Here is a 19,501-nt window from a genome sequence, read left to right on the forward strand (position 1 = left end):
GGCCAGAGGGGATTCAGCTGCTTGAAACAGAATTTTGTCGGCAAACATTGCCCGAAGCATCGACGTTGCGTGAAAGCTATCAGGTGCTAGTCCTTGGTGGTGAATCGAGACCTCTCGCGCATCTGATGACATGTCACAACAATAATATCCACAATACTCCTGCCAATCCATCGCAACCCTAGTAGCCCCTCCCACTACCAATCGGCCGTAGGCCGGGCTGTGTAAGACGACCCGCAACGCGCGGTTGCCGCGCATGAGCTGGAGTTGTTGACATGTTACTCCTGATACATCCATCCACACTCCTTTCATCAAGAGTTAGAACTTGGGGATCACCGACCAACTGTCCTATCCACCCACAACACCAAGATCATGCCACAATATGGTAGCATTGGGCACTCAGGACAGGAGCCAGAGGATTCGAGTGAGGCCCAAAACACTTGCGTTCCGTTATTAATCCAAACTCCCATTCTCCCCAGGAAGAGCTGAGTTTGGTGGATACGCGCAAACACCACCCCCGGTTCAACAACATAACCCTACGAGCCACGTTTGTGTACAAGACTACAAACCCCTGGCTTGTTTACAGATTCTACGGACTGCGTGATGAGCTGTTCCGAGCGGACTGGCATGCTGGCTCACCAGGTGGTCTCATTTTTGTGCTCTTGAAATGGATCTTTGGTTGATACATTCACCGAAAAGTGAAGGCTGTCAACTCAGTCGCTTGAGTACCTACTAGGTACATAACTACCAACTCCATCCAAAAAAAGCCCAACCCGAAGAAATCCAAACAACACGATCGACTGCCTGCTGTTCACTACTTGTCAACCGGCACTATTGAACCCAACCGAGCCTTCAACAGGACGAAGTGCCTGAAGAGGAAAGACTCGCCTTGCCGCGCGGTGAAGCACAGCCGCTCACTTGTTGAAAAAAAAAACCTCCATCCATGTGAATATCCATCAGCCGAGCCAAATTCTCCAACAGCGCCAGCCAGCGTGGCCCTCAGCCCGTCCAGATTTCTCACGACAGAGTTGTCGTCGTCCTTATCCGACGCCACCTCTCTCTTATGATCCCCTCAGGCGGATCCCAAAACCCGCTTGGCACGACTAACAGGTTTTCCAGGAAGGGCGGCTAGCCATCCACGCCCAGAAATTTTGCCGCTATGGTATTCTGGTGGTGTTTTGACGCGCCACTGACCAACCGGGTGGTTCCTTCAAGGTAGTTGAGTGCGCTGTAAGACAGCGCCGTGACCTCGGCGGTTCGGAGAACAAGGAAGTCGGATCCCAGTGGTTTGTTGTTGCTTAAGGAGATGAAATGCATTAGGTTTATTGGGAAGTCACCCTCCTGGAGGTTGGGGTCATGAATGGTTCGGTAGAAGCTCCAGATCAGGTCGTTCTTGTCCAAGTCATCGATGAGAAAGCGGGCTGCAGTCCAGCAGAATCTGCCGACATCGCTACTGGTGGACGTCTGATAATTGTTGTACATTAACCTGATTGTGTCGACATCAGCGAGGAGAGTGGCCCGTGCCCCCGGAGTCTTCTGGATCCAGTTTGTGACGCGGTACTTCGCGTGCGAAGGGAGTTTGCAATGCCACCCAAAGACGGCATTGGGGAGGTGAAAGAGGAGATGCAGGAGGAGTTCGGCGATGTTGAAAAGGGGGACGTCGGTGGGAGCGACCATGTCTGGCTCAGGCTCCTTAGCGATGACAAAGTCGAACCTAAAGATCGAGTCGTCGAGTCGGGGCTTGTCGCCGGGTGCCAGAGAGCCGGTTTCCGAAGGGGCAGGTTGGCCAAGTTCCACGACCTGGACAGCGCCTTGTTGTCCCGTGAGGCCCGTATAGTAGCGCAGGACGAAGGGCTGGAGAGCGGTGTTCCTTCCAGTTTTGAAGCTGATGAGGATGCTGGTTGACAGCCTGGCGGGGGGAAATTCATAATGAGCTTCGGTGGCATCCTTGGGGTCGGAGACAATTTCGAGAGTTGTTGACTTGGCGGGCGGGCCTCCCTCAACGGTTGCTCTGATATACCCGGAATGGCTCGGGGTCGAATCACCAGAGATCCTCACAGCGAGGACCTGGACGGTGGATTGTGAAGTTGAATCGGGCATGACCGACGGGAACGAGAAGATCGCGGCGTCTTTCTCCTGGCTCGTAGGTATGAGGGTCTTGCGGTTGGGAGCGACGCTGAGCCAGATTTTATGCCCGTCCCTCAACAACCACAGACGAAAACCGTCTGTGGGATTGGGGAAGGTGAGAAAGCCCGTGCCGGTGAACGGATCGCGATAGAGAGCGCAGCGGGTCTCGAGGGGTACTCGAATATCGCTCTCGCGAGCAGTTGCGCACCTGATATCACCTGTCAAGCCGTACTGGTAGAACACAGTAGCTGTTTTTACAACATTTGTCCATCTATTAAAACCGAAAAAGCTGACGGTCGGGCTGAAGCCGCCCTCTTGCTCAATGCGGTCGAAGATGTGTTGGTTGACAAACCAGCCGCCCCAGACAACAGCAAGGACGTTGAGATGACCGGGCCTTCTTTCGCGTGTGTTAAAGTATTTCATTCGGTCAGGGAGATATGGGTAGCTGTGACTGAGCACGACTCTAGTCTCCCCCGCAGTTGTGGCCAGTTTTACGTGAAGAGGGTAGCCCTCAAACTGATAGAGAATGACAATTGATTTGTGGTTGTTTGGCCAATTGTCCTCGAGGTGCTCCAAATCTATGTCGAGGGTTTGGGTCTTTTGGTCGATGAGATCATTCAGGGTGTTGGTGAAGTCAATCCCCCCATACGAGGCTCCCCAAATGATCAGTCGGGGCGGCGGCGGCCACTGGCGGATAACCGCCGGATCCCAATCGGTGCCAGTGCTGACGAAGAATTGCTCGATTTGCCGATGTACCGGCGAATAATAGCCCCAGGTAATCGAAATCGACTTAAGAGTGTCTCCGGCTGGATTTGACACGCCGTTGGCCTCCAAGATTGCTTGACCGATTTTGATCGTAGATCCCGGCTCTGCCTTGTCCGCCAGCGCCTGCACTACTTCCGTGACGTCCTTGTCGTACCAGAAGGCCTTAACAATGGCAACCCGGTTGATATCCGCGGCAGGGGGTTTGGGAGAGATTGCTGAGGATCCGTGTGGGAGTCCTCCTCCACTGTTCTCTCTGATCGCAAACGCGAGAAACTTGCTGAAAGAGCCTGTGAGGAGCATAACTCGATATACTAGAACGAGTGCCTTTTTGTTGGGGCTGGCGATCTTGGGGTCCGTTCCAAAAGTGGCATCATTGGCCTGGAAGACGAAGGTGTGTTCGCGCACACTCTGCGCATAGAGGTTGCGAACCTTGTCGGTAACATCCACGGTGCCCCAGGTGGCCGACACAATGTCCAGACTATGATGGTATTCGCCCATGTTGTATTTGTCGACGTTGTTCCAAGTCGTTGGTAGAGATGGTCTTGGGTGTCTGTGAAGAACAATCCAAGACTCTGCTGTGAGTTGAAGCAGAACCTTAATGTGCCGTTCTTACCTGCGTTTTATCTGGTTCTACCTGTTGAGAAACACTCCCCTCTTGTTCAACTTGTGCTAATCCGAGTACATTTCAGCTATGCACAATCCTCTAGCGCCCTGCACAGTTTCTGAGCGAGGGGGTTCGGCTGCTTGAAGCAGCGCCTTGCCATCGAGTAGTATTACCCAAAGCATCACATTGCACGCCACCACAGTACGAGTCACGGGCCACGTTAAACCAGACTTCGGCATGTCAATTGATTGGTACAGGCACTTTCACAAAAGTTTTGACTCTCGAAAACTCACAACCAACCCTGCAGATGATGATCTCTGGGCAGACCTAACGCTCCTAACTGGCCAGATGTCAGATCTGCAATGCGTGATTAATGCCGCTCATGGACGCTGTTGGCCTCAGGTTGTAGTGAATGCATTCGGAGTGAGCATCTGGGCTCTGGGGAGGTATCTTCCTGGGGGCAGGATGACGGTTTTGCTCCCACCTTTTCTATGGAGGCCAATTCTTCTTTGCTTCTTCATCTGGGGGTTACGAATAGATTCGAAAGACCAGTCACTAAGAGTATTGTACACGTACAGCAAAATGGCGTTCACGAAGATGGTTGATTGAGTGCCTAACTGAAGAGCGAACGCTAACAGCTACCAGCTCAATGATGGCTAGTAATTATTCCAATTCTCCAAATCAATGCTGCAAAGAGAAATCACAAACAGCCGCGTCAAGTCCTATTCATCACTCCGCAAACGACCCTACAGGTGCTTGGACCTCAGCAGCATGGGCTCAGAACTCCTTTCTTAGCGCGGAACCCGAGCCAGCCGCTCCAACAGAGCAACCGCGTCCTGGGTCAGAGCCGTGCCCGTCTGTTCCTTTGCCTTCTCCTCCCTGAAGACCTTGAGGGCCTCCAGTTCGCTGGCCAAATCTAGATCTGGGTCTTGAAGCTCCGGCAGCGCCGCAGCGACGGCATCATGCACGCCCTCAGTCGGTGCGCCAACGAGAAGCCATTGGTAATGCCGGGTCGTCTCCCCGATCCTGTCGATGACGTCCAACGCCACGCTGACGAACTGCGGGGACGAAAGAATAACACCCGGCTGCCAAGTCGCGGGGTGGGCAGTGTCGGCGACGGCCCACGCGACGAAGTTGAGGATCAGGCTGCCGTACTCAGAGACGGGGACGTACTGGAAAAGCGTCCTCTACAGGTCCCAGATGAGCCCGGCGCTCTCCAGCCGACTGACGAACCAGGCAGAGGAGGACCAGGCGAGGAGGCCGGGTTGGCTAAGCGCCCAGTCCTTGCCAAACAAGTTGTATCCGAGCTGGACGATGCCGATGAGGTCTTGGAACTCCCGGAATTTCAACTTGAGGTTCTGGATCCAGTTGAGGACGGCAACCCTGGCGGCCGGAGGGAGTTTGAGACCCACGAGAAAGCAGTGTTGGGAACGTGGAACACGAGATCGAGGACGAGGTCGGCAACACCCCAAAGCAAGGTTGCCGAGCCAAGGTTCTCGTGGCCGATAACAACATGGACCGGCTTGGGGACGTTGATGTCAACTGTGAAAAGAGACTGGGCGAACTCTAGCTTGTCGCTCGGCGACCCTGCGGTGCTTTGGAAGAGACGCACCGCCCAGATGTCGTCGCGGTGCTTTTCATCACCCGGATAGTAGCGCAGGGCAATGGGCTGCCTGAAACTGCCTGGCCCAGAATTGAAGCCGAGCAGGACCTTGAGCGTCTGGCTGCCAGCAGGGAATTCGTAAGAGGCCTCAGTGGCCTCCAAGGGGTCATGGACCAAGTTGATCTTTGGCGGGGCCAACAAGGATCCTTCGAAGGTAACAATTTGGACGTAGTACCAGACAAGTGGATCGGTGTTGGGTGGCCGCACGCCAAGGACCGAGACCTTCGGCCTGACCTTGCCCTGGATAGTCCAGAACACGAAGATGGCAGCCTTCTGTGTGGAGTCCGTGGTTTTGAGGAGACCGTTCTCAGTGTCGATACTGATCCATTTCTCGTCCTTGAGACCAGGCACCTGCAGACGAAAAGCGCCGAGGCCGTATGGGTCCACAAGAAAACCGGTGCCGGCAAATGGGTCCTGGAAGAGGGGGCGGGGGGCATCGAGTTGGACCTCGACATCGGCTTCGCGAGCAGTCACGAACTTGATGGGACCAGTCAGGCCGTACTGGTAGAAGACGGTAGCCGTCTTGGGGGTGCCGTACCACCCATCAAACCCAAACCACTCGTTGGTCGGCTTGAAGGTGCCGGTCCCTTCGATATAGTCGAACTTATCCTGGCTGATACCCGACTCTGCGTTGTGCATCAGGCCCCACACGACGGCAAGGATGTTTTTCCTACCAGCCGCCCTCTCCCTATGTTGGTTGAAAACTTGGTTCTCTCCTCGAGATACGGTTCGTCAGGAGTAATCTTGACGGGGTCGTCAAGGGCGCCGAGCCACAGCTGAAGCGGGTACCCATCAAACTGGTAGAGGAGGGCGAGAGTCTTGTTGACGCCGACCCACGTGTCAGGGAAGTTCCAAAGACTGGCGTCGATGCTTTGAGTTGCCTGATCGACCAGGCCGGCCACGTATGGGGTCACATCGACACCGCCATAGGTTGCGGCCCAGATGGTGAGCTAAGGGGGGGCCGGGCCCTGGCGGATATCCACCCCTTCATCGTTGTTTGTCTTGGTGAAGATCAGAACGTTTCCGGCTGGTGAAATGTAGGCGAACGTGATTGAAATTTGCTTGAAGACGAGAGGCGCCGGGTCCTCTACGCCAAAGTGTTGCAGGACTTCCGAGTCGATGTGGATGGTCGACTTAGGAGCGGCATCGTTCGCCACCTTCTGGACTACTCCCGTCACATCCTTATTGAACCAGAAGGCCTTAAGGATAGCCACCTTGTCAGGATTCTGAGCGGCGAAGCTGAAGGCGGGCAAGTTGGTTCCATCGTAGTTGATAGTTCCGGTTTCGCCCTCTCTGATCGCTGTCCCCTGGAGCTCGCTGACATCGCCTGTGGAGAGAACAACACGCCAGTTGATGACGAGGATCTTTGGGTTATGAGGAATTTTGGGATCCGGGCCGAGAACTTCCTCAGTGGCTGTGATGGTAAAGGTGTTGTCTGACTTTTTGAGATTGTCAAAGTTTGCATACAGGCCACGAACCTTCTTGGTTACGTCCACGGTGCCCCAGGTGGCCGAGACGATATCGAGACTGAAAAGGTTGCTGGCCATGATTATCGTGTTACAAGTCAAGTGTGAAAAGACGGTTCAAAGTGAGGTCTAGGAAAACGATTCAAGGTGATTGTGTTGTGAAGATGATTCAAGTGCCCTTGTGAAGCTGAAGATGAGGGTCTATGCTTCGAGTCAAGGGAAAGTTCCATGATTGCCCCTCGGTACTTTATAGTATGTTGTTCCGGCTCTCGGGACATGACAATAAAACAAACACTTACTCTCTAGAGGTCGTTAAAGTTTTGCAGCACCGAGAGGTCTCAGCTCTCCGCTGTCTACTAGTTCCCTGCCAAACCTCCGAGTAATTATGAGGACATTCAGCTGCCGGAAGCAGCGCCTTGTTGGGGAGGATTACCCAATGCATGTTAGTTGGCGATGGTTCGAGAACTCGTGCAAGAATGACGACAGTCAACAAACACCCCACCACAGCCCCACAGATGTATACTCGTTTCTAGGTCACAGGGTATTCCACACCTTGATTGGGTGAGGTGGTCCATGACGAAACCCTCTGGTGTCCCAGTGCTGCAATTGGCGGTTAGTTGGAGTCCAGTGCAAGACTGGAACGGCCCGTAACGGCGGCCCGCAGTGCACCGATTCCTGGAGAGGGCAGCGATCGGCCCCTCTGCAGCCCCGGCCAGCCACAGCGCGAAAACTTGCATGACAACATCGCACTTGGTTTTGTAGGAGGTACGCAGAGTCCGTGATACACATTCACCTCAGGGACTCACTATGGCTCACGAGGATGACCGAGTTAGCACTAGGTATGCACCCAAGCAGGCTATGTGCCAGAGATTTCCGACAGCTGAGAGGCAGTTGAGGAGCAGTATGAGCGTCTAATGCTTGGGTATCAGCTGGTATGTTGCATGTTGTTTCACACATCTTGCGTGTACGCATTGCCTGCACGGCGCTCAATAGAATATCCTCATTTGGGTGAACCTTCACCCAGTGGCGAGCTGGAGGGAATAGCTCATACATGCCCAACCTACCTAGTGGTAGGTATGTGACTCAGGGAGGGATGGAACTAGTTACTTAGCTCCGACCCCTCTCACCTCAGGCCAGTATGCAACGAATCACGATGTTGGAACAAGACTTTGCCATTCATGAGCGGGCTAGCCAAGGCATGTTTCTTAGCCATGGGCTTTGCAAGAGAGTGAAGCGAAGGGTCAGTGGCTGGCTGGAAAGCATAGCTCCGCAAGCTTCGGTGACTAGAAAAGAGGAGGAACATGAGACAGACTTCAGCAACTGGCTGGAAGACCCGTTGAGGTATCCAAGTAAGCCTCCATCGTTGGCTGCAAGGAGACGTACCAGGGAGACGCATGATACATTCAAGAACTGGCTTAATAAAGCAATACCGAGCTAGCTAGCGCAAAGCCTTGTGCGCAATAGCCGCAAAAAGGAGCTAGATAGTTGACACAACGCTTTCGCGGCTCAATAGGAGGAGAGCTATATGTTCTGCGGCTCTGTTGCCGAGATGAAAGCTCCATAATTTCTTCCAGGCTTCTGTGGTGTTAAGTCTGGTCAGGTTCGGGTTTGAAGACATAAAGAGCCCGGGAGCTAGGGTGGTTATTCACATCATCTACCTACCGGTAGGTACCCAAGCCTTTTGGACTGATGGACTGTCGAGACACAGAGGTTATGCAGTGACTCATTGACAAAGGCACTCCAACTTACAGCCTGATATAAGGTAGTTAGCCCGAGCAAAGCAGGTCACATACTTTGTCTCAGAACTTTAGGTGGGTCACGATATAGTGCGGGATGAAGTTCTAGCGAATCCCTTAGGTATCATTTGTCAAGTTGTTGGTTGGCATGAGGGTTGCTTGGACGGTCCTCGCTCATCGTGACATGATCTCGGCATCCGAACAGCCGTTTGAGGCAGACGTCCGTAAGACGGAGGAGACAGGGCATTTCCGCTTGTGCCCGGATGTGACGTTTCGGGACCCACGGGCTTAAGCCAGCGCCCCACCGCCCCCAATGAGCTTCCAAGAAACCAGTTCTGGGCTTCCTATTTTGGATGGTGTCGGTGCCGTGTTAGTTGCCTCCAGGCAGGTGGTTAGTGAGCAGCCGAAAGGGGTAAAACTGACTTCAAGCAAATCTTGACTGACGATGGAGACCAGAAGTGAGAAAATAGAGGTTTCTGACGGCCGGCCAAGAAGATGTCCTCCACAACTCTCTTTGTTTCCAGCGGGTTGTACTGACCTCAGCACAAACCCAAGGGCTGCCATCCCATCTTGGCTCTGTATCACCTCCCTTCATTGCCCTTCACTCTGTCGGAGTCTGGCATAGAGGCACGCATGGCGGCGTGACTCGGGTCCATTCTACACTTTCTGGTCGAGGCCCTCTCTCTGTCCGTTTGAAATCCCCACTCCCACCGTACCTCACTTCAACGACTCTCTCCGACCCTTGAAGTCTCCATCCTTTGCGTGACTGAACGGTTGAAGTTGAAAGGTATTGCCCAGGCTTGGCCAGACTCGGCATTCTGTGGCTGATGACAATTCCCAATGACTGACTCAGACCATATTAGCCAAGTCACGACCTTCAACCGACACAACGATCAACATCACTTGACAGACACCAGCCATGGCGGTGGACAAGACCACTTCGATCATTCTCGCCGCCACTCTCGGAGGGTCGCTCTTCATCGTCATCGTGGCCCTGCTTATCCTTTGCTACGTGGCTCACAGGGTTATGGGGCGCGAGCAGCAGGAGGAGTTGAGAGATGCATCCGGAGAGGAGGGAGGGAATGGCAGTGGGCAAAGCACGGAGGAGGCTTCGCAAAACACAAAAGTTTAAGTATAAATGATAATCATATGGGGATCTTGGGGGTTGGGACTGTTGTTATTATGGACGGTTATTTGACGGCCATCAGCATGGGAAAGGAGCACAAGGCGCGTGGACAGGATGATGCGTGGTTTGTGCTGAGGTCAGAGAAGGAAACACGGGTTGCTGGAGAAATACCGTATGGCAAGCTATACTATGCCACAGGCGATCTTTCAGTCGGGCTTTGAGGCGCGTGATGGGCACCTGGCAATGGTAGTACGAGCGTGTAACATGTTTCTTTTGAGTGCCACAAAAGCCACATGGAGAATCTGTGTATATTGAGAAGTCATAATTACCCCACTTCGCCTCAACTGAAACCTTCCGGGAAAAGGCTCAGGGATTTCAACCATTGGCCCTGTACACTTGCTGATGTTTATTACTAATTCATAGCGGCGGCTTGGAAATCGTGTTGTGTTGATGTCACGACATGGGTAAGAGTGTGTCTATTCAACATCTTCAGCACTCAGTGTTTTAACCCCTTGAGCAAGATGAGCTGGCTTCTTTATAGACTGTTCGTTGGAGGTTCTTGTGCAATGAGGTGTCAGAAATGACTTGTTGTCCAGGGAAAATGACTCAAGAAGCTGGCTATGCCCACTGGAAGCCCCCATGACTGAAAGAGCGGATCTAGCCGCATCTCTTGAAGCATACAAATACCTCGTCTAACTGTGAACTCATACTTACTCACACCCACACATAACCTCCGTCTTCTCATCAATCACCGAACACCTAAGATCCGTTGTTCCTGAACTACCAAGCGTCAGAAACCAACTTCCTCAACACATCACATCTGCAACTTCAACCACACTGAACACTCACCCCCAACAGTCAGCATCATGGATTGGGTATCAGCAGTTCTGGCAGTTGTCTTCTTCCTTTTGCTGACATTGCTGTTGACCGGGATTCTGTTCATCATGCCCACAGTGATCATGTTCTGCGAGGGCATCATGGAACACTTCCGTCAGAAACGGCGTGAGAAGCAACCACAGGCACAAGACCAACAAACAACAGGGGCTGAGAATAATAGCGGAGGTGAACAGGTCTAGATTATGATGAGGTATGTGTTTGGAGGAGGTTATGGAGTCTTTGTCGAGGCTGGAGTTGGGAGGTACACTTATAATGGTTGTTTTGGTCTTGCTACTTTGTGCTTGGATCTAGTATTAGCTGTTTACTGGGATGTCAAAGGAGTAGTTCTAGTCATCTCGTGTGATTTTGATCAGTTATACAGCAAAGTTTCCAGTGCTGTTCACTTAATACGCCACAAACGTGTTGCTGGCATGGATGACGAACTGTCAGATGAAGTTGTTGTCTCAAGTCGTCCCTGGGAAGGGCGAAGGGTGAAGGGCATGCCAGATAATCTTTGTGCTCATCACTCAACTTAGGCTTTGTAATAAGGAACTGGCGTTCCATCCTGAATACTTCAGATATCTACATGTCAAAGAGTTGGCTTCCTGGAGGCAGCCAAGACCAGAATATATGAAGTCCCCTCCCGCTCCCTGGGCATCTTTCCATTGACGCTAGTATGAACCATTCTTCATACCATTGACTTCATCTCCAAAAGCCTGTAGGGCTGTTGTACTACCGCACTAGACATTTCAATTCAACAGCCTTAAGTAGGGTTTCAATCTTCACAGCAACACTTCATCCTCACATCTGTTAACCTGAGGACCAGGACAGTCCACAGTATCTATCATCGAAATAGCCACTCTCGCACCAGCATCAAAAAATGGATTCAACGACTGTTACCATTATCCTCATATCAGCTCTGGGTGTTTTGACCCTTGCTGGTATTCTTTGGTGTGCCTGCAAATGTAGCCGGGCTTGTCGGCCATGATAGACAGCATACAATTCCAATGGAGGACAGGAAGTGGGCTTTGGTCAAGAAGAACGTGAGGCGAGCAGGGGGTAGAAGAGGGAAATCATTGCTAGAATAGAGTAGATACTAAGGCGCGAAAGAATCAAACCATGGTTTGTTCATTGTCCATTGTGAACCGCGTGTATGCTTCTATGTATGTGGCCGCGATTTTGTTCATGGGTGTGCCATGCCCGAGACCAAAAGTGGAAATCACTTGGGTAACTCGGACGTCATGCTACAATGTCTATCTCGACATTCAATTCTGATATCTTTGGCAGACGACAAATGTTAAAGCCACCAAGCGACCTGATATGAGTCATACAGCGAGTTCAAAAGGACAGCGTCTCGGAGGCAGCAGCCAGCTCCAAAAAAAGAAAAAAAAAAAAACCTAAAGGAGGAGTGGACTGGAGCTTTGTTTCTATTCAGACCAACGCTTAGAGAATGTTCGGTTTCCTTTCTCGATTATCCCCTCAATCCATCTTAGGCTTTGATGATGATTTGTAGTAGTGTCATGGTTTCCATTCAACCAGGTTGACACGTCGCTGAGAATTCCTTGGACACCAGAGGCCCCAACTACAGGTGAGATAATATGAAGAATGTTATTTCACTGTCTAACGCCTGCTATATTCATACACCAAGAAGCCAACTGGTACATTACCCCTTCAGGGCTACGCTACCCACGTCCTTCAAACCATGTTCAGCCCACCTAATTATCAGGGAAGTTGTAATTAACACCTAAATACATCTTCGCACCTCAACCATCCACTTTTCGTGGTGAAATACCAAATCGACGACGATGACGCCAATGCTCACGGACCACCTGGAAATATCTCGACGGAATGAGGGGTCAGGACTTCAAACTTTCAACAAGGTCCTGCTTGTCATCTTCGTGGAGTTGAGTTCGATCATCTTCTTGTTCTATGCAGCATCATGGGTTGCAAATTGCTGGGAGTGTCTTGAACGGAGGAAAAAGAAGCAAGAAGCTGCAAAGCTAGGAGGCATTAATAGATCAGGGGTAGTTGGGGTTTAGACAGGTAGCGAGGTCATGATTAACTGGAACTTTTACGGCGGGACCCAGATGATGGCGTGCTTTATTACGTTCTACAACTACTATTCACTTGAATTTCTTACTTCGCCAATGCTTTGAGTGTTATGGTGTGTTTTAACACTAAGAACCTTCAGGTACCGAAGTTATAACCTGCCCAAATATCATGTTAGAATTCGGCTCTGGATCACGGTTCGTGCAAGCCATTGCAACATTTATGACCCAATGGCAGCATCGCAGCAACCATGGCGAGAGGGATGTATAATGGATAAACAGGACGTGGAATATATGGTTGAGGGCATTTTCAACAACTATCAAGACCAGCTTGTTTGCCACGGGATGCTCAATGGCTCAACGTAGGGGTCCTCTTATTAGCAACGAGGTTGCGCGAGGAACGCACAACCTGGAGGACCTGACCCGTGGGTTAAATGCCCCTCACCTGTGGGGTGCACGGGCCAGGCGGCTCCACTATTCTACAACCTAAACCAGTGGGGCTAGGGTTAGGGTCACAACCCTAACCCTCAAGGAACGGGTGCCAACCCGTGACATTGTTATGCCATCAGAGGTGTGACGCATCGGAAGTCAGAACCTGCCGGCCATAGTTAGGCCGGCTTACCTCATGATTTGCTGTGCTCCCCTATTTTCTCCGCTTGGCAGCACAAGTGTCCAGTGGCAGCTGCGGAACGTAACATGGGATTTTCACGTTTCTCGACGAACAAGTCCCTTGTCACACTCTGAGTCTTTGTCCGCGATATCTTATTGAAACCTTTCCATCCTCGAAGGACTTCTCAGAACGGGAATGACCCTCCCAACGACGCCCAAACTGGCAATCGGCCTGGCCGTTCTCCCCCTCGCCATCTCGACAGGCTACCTCGTGTACCTCAACCGCCTCGTTAGAAGAGAATGTACGATATCGACCGGTATCAGAAACAAAAGAAAGCACTTCGACACTATCCCTCCTAACGTGTGCTATCCACTCAACCTCCCACAAGAAGTTGCCGATGCTAAGGATCAGGAATGGGTGCTTGCCTACGAGCGCGTGGTCTTATCTAGACCACTGCACCCAGCTGTCCTGGCAAAAGCAAATGACGACGACAGCAAACCAGACATTTCCGCTGTGTTGAGACGCTATCTCCGGGGGACTATGACGGCCTTCAGTTGGACGCCGCAAGCCTTCCTTCTTCGGGCATCCCTTCCTCGAGACGCCAAGTCTGGCAGACAGACCTTCAACACAGACTACATCCAGAGCTTGGACTTTTTGCCTGGTGACCGCGTCAACGGATTTTGGAAAGTCATGAGCAGTGTCCCTGCTCTGCTGGCACCGGGGCTGAAACAACACCGGGCAGAGATGGCTCTTGATGCCCCGCCTGGTTATACGGGCCCGGTGGTCGCGGGGGTGATCGTTGCCGGGATGGAGACCGTGGGTGACGGTGGTGTGTTATTTTTCAACGAAACATGGATGTGGAGGAAGCAGGGGGAAAGGCCAGTGTTGTTGGAGGGACATGCCGGGAGGTGGTTGCATGAGGTACTTGCGGGATGGCTGGTGATGAATGGGGTTGAGGAGGTCGGGAGGGAATGAGGGGCTCGTTACGTGCAGATATAACCTCAAGACCATGGACCATCGACGGATTTGATGCAGTCTCTCATAAATTTACTAGGTACCTATACCTATCCGACCGTGCTCTCCTCCTTCACCTTGGGCCAACTACCCACGGGAAGCTCACTCCCAACCACATTATGTGTTCCTCTCTTGTCTCTCATACAGCCATGGAAGTAATTTTCTTTCATGCACCTAATTACCACAGGAAACAAGCCCCAACCCGCCCAGTGCCTGATGGAAAAAAGCAAGCATGACAGTAAACCCAGTAACAGTCCGGAAGGCTCCAGCACGTGACGCCACAGTAGACAGGTTGGCGAGCCTCGAGCCTATCTACAACGTCTTTGTTGGGGTTCGGTGAGCTCTGGGGTTGGGAGCGTCCACTAGGGAAGTTCAAAGGGTCCGTAGGATGAAGCAGCAGTTGTAGGTCGGTGACGAGACGGCCGTCAACCTCGGACTTCTCGTCAGCGGCCGCCATAGCACGAAAGGCCTCGTCAATCTCGATTCCATGGTAGTCGAACTGAGCCACCAGGCCCGAGGCCAAGGATTTAACCTGTTCCGGATCGAGTTGGCGATAGTCAACAACACGGTTGTCGTGGGAGAAGCTGCGCAGAACACCGTCAACTCCCAGGTGGTAGACGCCGTTGAGATCATACTCCATGTCCTTGATTATATCTCGGACCGGACCTGGACGATAACGGAGATTTGGTGGTTCCGTATTCCGGCCGCTGAGAGTCGTTGGTGAGCATAATACCTAAGAAATCGTAAGCCTAGGTGAAGACAAGGGACATCGATGGGGATAGGTATTAATTATGCTGACCAAGGATGCCCAGAGGCAGATCAGACCGATACGAATCAGAAGGGACATGGTGATGCTTGCTGTCAGTGAGCCTTTACTGCTCTTGATTGTTCACAGGGGCCGGACGATGTTCTACAAGATTTCAGGGTCATGGGCACGGTGCGTCCATTTTTTTTATATCTCATGGTCATTCTTGAATTTCGGCGTAGTGCCAGGGACAATCCATTGTTCCCATGCTTCAACGCATCAGCGCACAATGTTGGCGCTTGGTTTCCTCAAACGAAGCTGGACATTCACGGACTCCACCAACTCCTGTTGGTTGTATTATGGTTCTCAAGGCAGGATATCACCAACACAACTGCTATTGATCTTCATCACACACCGTCGGTGTCCGTGTTGGGCAGGCAATAGATAACGCCCCCCATTTGACCTACTCAATTGGATGTTATCACATATCTAGGTACATAAGGTACAATAGGTATTTAACTGTCACCGTTATAGATATTGTAATCCGAGCTATTACTGGCAGTGTACAAGATGTCCTATCACCAACATACCGCCCATCTTTGTGGTCAACCTTCCATCTGATCCAACGCTGACACTAGATACCCCCTATTCCCAACGATAGCAGTAACCCAACCGTACACCGCCGACCCGTTGGCGTCCACGACCCATCCACCCATGTATCTCTGGTCGGCGTCTTGTTGGTTATGCGTGGTCAGCAAACTGCAGACCCAACTATGAGAGACTACGATGACTCACTGGCCTGTGGATCCCGAGGCTTGACTAGCAGATGTGGTTTGAGATCTGTGTGGGGCGCGGTCTGCAACCAGCCACCGGTCATGGCCCGGATACACACGTGGGAGCGAGGTAGTGATGAGGACGTCGGGGGGATGATGACGGCCTCGTGATCTTCCTGGAGCGGAAATGTCGCCGCGGTGAACCCGGTGGGGCAATAACCGGGTGCTTGACTGGATGGAGGGAGTACCAGAAGGGCAATGCCAAACTTGAACTCAACTCCGTCGGCGACGTTCAGGATCGCTTTTCCTTGGTCCGTTTGGAAAAAGGCATACACGGCTAGCTCAATGGAACGGTTGGCACATCCCACGGACCATGCCCAGAAGATAGGGAATCCAGGCATCTTGATGGTCTCCAGAGTGATTGATAACCCTGAGGGGGTGCCGCCTATCTGGTCCGAGACGGAAGAAATGAGTTCATGACCATGTTGACGGACACGGTCGTGGAATAAGTCCTGGAATGAAGTATTATTGGACGGGCTCGTCATTACGGAAAGAGTCGTCAATAAGGCACAGTTGTGATTTCGGGAGGAAGTTGCAGAGGAGGATACCGTTGTGCTTGGCCAGAGTGCTAATAGAGATCTTGCGTAGAAAGTGAGGATGATGGAGTTTGTATGACGAGATGAGGACGGACACGGGAACGGATCCCTTAATACCTCGTGGTGCCTGTTGGTTCAAAGATGCTACCCTCTGATATGGTTGGTTTGAGATGTCGGCCGCATGTCCTCTGCAGTTAGAGGGGGTAGCCCTGAGAGTTACTATGGGTCAACCAATCAAGCCTCCTACCAACTGACTTGACTAGCACTCCCAAACCAGTTGCCCTTATCAATAGGTATGTATGACTGGCCACTTTGCAGGCTGTAGTGAGTGGCCAGGGTATGGAGTGCGACAGTTGCCTGGATTATGAATGTCAAGGACACAAGGCGAAGGGCAAACGAAATCACAAAAGCAGGACATTCTGGGACCGGGCCACGAGGTGGCTTGAAGTCGAGAACTATAAATTCTCGAAACTGATCGATCTAGGTACCCTGTAAGATCGTCGAGGTGTTCACAAAACTTTCTGTACTATCTACTGGCATACGTGGAGTGTTCCATATCTTGACACATTGCGACCCGTTAAGTCTTTCCAATGAAGGGTATCGTCTTTGTCGCTATGACTGCCTTGCCCCCCGCTGTCCTCGGGTCCGGAGATTACGCCAGAACCTGCCATGTGAGTAATAAGTGACCATGTTTGAGACCGTCTCGTCATCCCTCTCGGGGGAGGTTTACTTGATCGACAGTCTAACAAACCCAAGAACGTTCAACTCCGGGCACACAAGCAAGAAGGCAAGGATCGCTGGTATCTGGTAGGGGACTGTGTAGAGTGCGATGGCACTCGAGATTCCCACACGCAGTTGGACCTTGGAGCGTGCATCGTTAACCACGACGGCCGGATGTACCCTGGGCCGGGGTAATACACCTTATTCTCTTTTCTCCCACCATTATTCAGGCAATAATTGATGACTAACCTTTGGAAATTTTTTGATATATAGTGGCGCTTTTTGGATCAGTTGCGGCTACTGCTCCCTGTCCGGAACCACTCTGTCATGCCTCTGTCATAACAAAGCGGGCCAAGCGGCGAGAACATCCATCGACTTGAGTAAGTTGGGCCTCCTTGTTAAAAGTGGTTTAGTTCTGTTGCCTTAATGTAGTTGCTAACTTGAAGGCGAAGACAAGTTTATCTGGAACGATTGCGGCATCTTGAGGTGCTAAAGTCACCAATCTTGTATCTATCTACCATGGCAGTCCAATCAATATCGCTCCCAATTTCAAGCTTGATGAGAAACCCATGTCGTTTCCTGGCCTCGTTTTGTCTCTCCATCAACAGTTCCATTTACATGGGAACCTTGAAAAGACTTCGCCCATCAAGTCCCATTCGCCCGTTGTAATGTGACCCCTAACACAGGCACCTTCGCCGTCCTCGCCTTCCCATCCTCCCCTGTCTCAAACACCACCAAATCCGTCGGATAATTCCCCCATCTGATATTATCCCTGTCAGCCCACGAAGCGCAGTCCTGGCCACCCGACAACGGCTCCGCGCCAGCTCTTCCCAACACGCCACGGAACGCGATCCTCTTCCCTCTCCCTCCAGTCCTCCTGCACTTCTGCCCCTTCCCCTGAACTTCTTGTACCAACCCCGTCGGGTACAACCACACCCTCCCCTCCCCTTCTCCAGGGACCTGACTTGCCATTACCAGCAGCGCCAAAACATCCGTCCCGTTGCTGACCATTCTCGTGATCGCCATTCCTGGCTCGCCGGGCTGCAGCGAGACTTCGAGGATGGAGGAATTGTCGGAGTTCACATACCGACCCACAAACGCCCGTGCCGCCTGCTCTCTTGCCGCAGCCTCCGCGGCGGGTAGCCAGACATCAACCACCAGCTTACGCATGGCTAACATGGTGGCGGTCGCTCCAGGTCCGGCGGTGAGTATTGACACCCCGAGTTCGTGGTCTGGAGATAGAAGCAGAAGGCTGGTATATCCTTCCCCAGAGCCGCCGCCGCCTTGTTTGGTGTAAAGGTCTACAATGCGGGTGGTGGTGTTCGTCATGTCCACCGGCACTGGTACGCGCATGATCTCCCAGGGACTGCCGAGCGAGAAGGTCAGGCTGGAACTATGGGTTGCCGGGCGTAGCCAGCGGCGAGTGGTTGCTCTGGGGAGGATGGCGGAGGTGAGGATGGAGTTGCCGATGGCTGAGAGATCGGTGAGGGAGGAGAAGTAGCCGCCAGTTCTGTATGACCTGGGGTTAGGTCTCTGACTTGAGGTTTAAGAGATGAAGACAGGAGGGGCAGGGGTTGAACATACGGAGCTCCATCACCAAAATCCAAGTCCCACCCCGCAACTACCACAGCGTCTGTGTCATTCCCCGGGTGCGTGAGGAACGTCCTTGTCAGGTTCAGTGGGCGCAGGATGGCGTCTTGGACCAGGTCCGCGAACGGTGTGCTGGTGATGTTTTCCACTGCCCAAGCGAGCAGCTCAAAGGCCATGGACGAATAGGTGGGTGAGTGGAAGGAGGGAAATACCGGCCAGCTATTCTCGCGTATGTACTTCAGAGCGTCGGCTCTTGTGCATGCCTTCAATGGAGCTGCACCGCAGCGGACTATCTCGGAGTCGTTCAGTGCGCGGAGGCCGGGCAAGGTGGAAAGGACAGATGAGACGTCGTTGAAGGCGTCTCCTCTCGCAGTTAGCCTCATACGCATTATGTGAACCTTTAGATGAGGGAGAAGGGACATACACTCCTTAGCGATACCACTAATTTGGCTGGCTAGAGACTCCAGGGTGACTTCCGACCAGTCGACCTGCCTGATCACATCTTGCGGTGGAGACGGCAGATCGGCCAGCTCAGGGATGAACTTGCTCACCGGCTCGTGCCAGTGCTGGAAAGATAGCTTGGCCAACATGGTGTAGACAGTAATTACTTTGGAGATGCTCTGAATCCGAAACAACGTGTCTGGGCCAACAGGCATAGACGCATTGCGTGACCTCGCGGTGTTGAAGGTCTGGTAGATGGGTTCAGCGTGACCCTGGCGCGCGCGATAGATTCCGAAGGCGTATGATACAGCATCTTTGTCGATGTCTGTGCTTGAAGCTAAGGCTGCCTCAAACTTCTCTGTCGCTGATAACAAGGCCGCGTCGTTCACAGCAGTAGCGGCGGGATAAGCTGGTCCCAACAGCGGACAGTTTTGGGCATAGCTGACAGTGATTGCAGTAAGGCCGAGGATAAGAGCCAATTTCATGATGCCGTGGATGGTGCGGTGGGCGCACTAATATAAACGACAATAGGGACCTAAGTGGTGCAGGATGTGTATGTACAAGTCCTCCCCATATATAAGGTAGTCTGTAGCACATCTGTGGA

The 19,501-nt window shown here is 52.3% G+C and overlaps 7 protein-coding genes across 7 annotated transcripts; 2 read left to right on the plus strand and 5 right to left on the minus strand.

The window, feature by feature from the left end:
• Positions 1–1,125: 1,125 nt before the first annotated feature.
• VTJ04DRAFT_7607 (uncharacterized protein) lies at positions 1,126–3,387 on the minus strand (the record flags this gene model as incomplete). The annotated part of the gene is made up of 1 exon (XM_069365953.1): positions 1,126–3,387. One exon carries the CDS (start codon positions 3,385–3,387, stop codon positions 1,126–1,128), a length of 2,262 nt encoding a protein of 753 aa, XP_069216936.1.
• An 897-nt stretch (positions 3,388–4,284) lies between these two features.
• Positions 4,285–6,703, minus strand: VTJ04DRAFT_7608 (uncharacterized protein; the record flags this gene model as incomplete). The annotated part of the gene is made up of 5 exons (XM_069365954.1): positions 4,285–4,665; positions 4,723–4,876; positions 4,906–5,844; positions 5,883–6,106; positions 6,176–6,703. The coding sequence occupies 5 exons, from the start codon at positions 6,701–6,703 to the stop codon at positions 4,285–4,287; spliced, it is 2,226 nt and encodes a 741-aa protein (XP_069216937.1).
• A 1,839-nt stretch (positions 6,704–8,542) lies between these two features.
• VTJ04DRAFT_7609 (uncharacterized protein) lies at positions 8,543–9,490 on the plus strand (the record flags this gene model as incomplete). Its single annotated transcript, XM_069365955.1, has 2 exons — positions 8,543–8,582; positions 9,276–9,490. 2 exons carry the CDS (start codon positions 8,543–8,545, stop codon positions 9,488–9,490), a joined length of 255 nt encoding a protein of 84 aa, XP_069216938.1.
• A 3,723-nt stretch (positions 9,491–13,213) lies between these two features.
• On the plus strand, positions 13,214–13,993 carry VTJ04DRAFT_7610 (uncharacterized protein; the record flags this gene model as incomplete). The annotated part of the gene is made up of 1 exon (XM_069365957.1): positions 13,214–13,993. One exon carries the CDS (start codon positions 13,214–13,216, stop codon positions 13,991–13,993), a length of 780 nt encoding a protein of 259 aa, XP_069216939.1.
• Positions 13,994–14,210: 217 nt separating this feature from the next.
• Positions 14,211–14,879, minus strand: VTJ04DRAFT_7611 (uncharacterized protein; the record flags this gene model as incomplete). Its single annotated transcript, XM_069365958.1, has 2 exons — positions 14,211–14,765; positions 14,832–14,879. The coding sequence occupies 2 exons, from the start codon at positions 14,877–14,879 to the stop codon at positions 14,211–14,213; spliced, it is 603 nt and encodes a 200-aa protein (XP_069216940.1).
• A 503-nt stretch (positions 14,880–15,382) lies between these two features.
• On the minus strand, positions 15,383–15,951 carry VTJ04DRAFT_7612 (uncharacterized protein; the record flags this gene model as incomplete). The annotated part of the gene is made up of 2 exons (XM_069365959.1): positions 15,383–15,510; positions 15,573–15,951. The coding sequence occupies 2 exons, from the start codon at positions 15,949–15,951 to the stop codon at positions 15,383–15,385; spliced, it is 507 nt and encodes a 168-aa protein (XP_069216941.1).
• Positions 15,952–17,511: 1,560 nt separating this feature from the next.
• On the minus strand, positions 17,512–19,382 carry VTJ04DRAFT_7613 (uncharacterized protein; the record flags this gene model as incomplete). The annotated part of the gene is made up of 3 exons (XM_069365960.1): positions 17,512–18,376; positions 18,451–18,817; positions 18,881–19,382. 3 exons carry the CDS (start codon positions 19,380–19,382, stop codon positions 17,512–17,514), a joined length of 1,734 nt encoding a protein of 577 aa, XP_069216942.1.
• Positions 19,383–19,501: the final 119 nt, after the last annotated feature.

Source organism: Mycothermus thermophilus (assembly GCF_041956435.1).
Source record: "Mycothermus thermophilus strain CBS 625.91 unplaced genomic scaffold VTJ04scaffold_5, whole genome shotgun sequence".
Lineage (NCBI taxonomy): Eukaryota > Fungi > Ascomycota > Sordariomycetes > Sordariales > Chaetomiaceae > Mycothermus > Mycothermus thermophilus.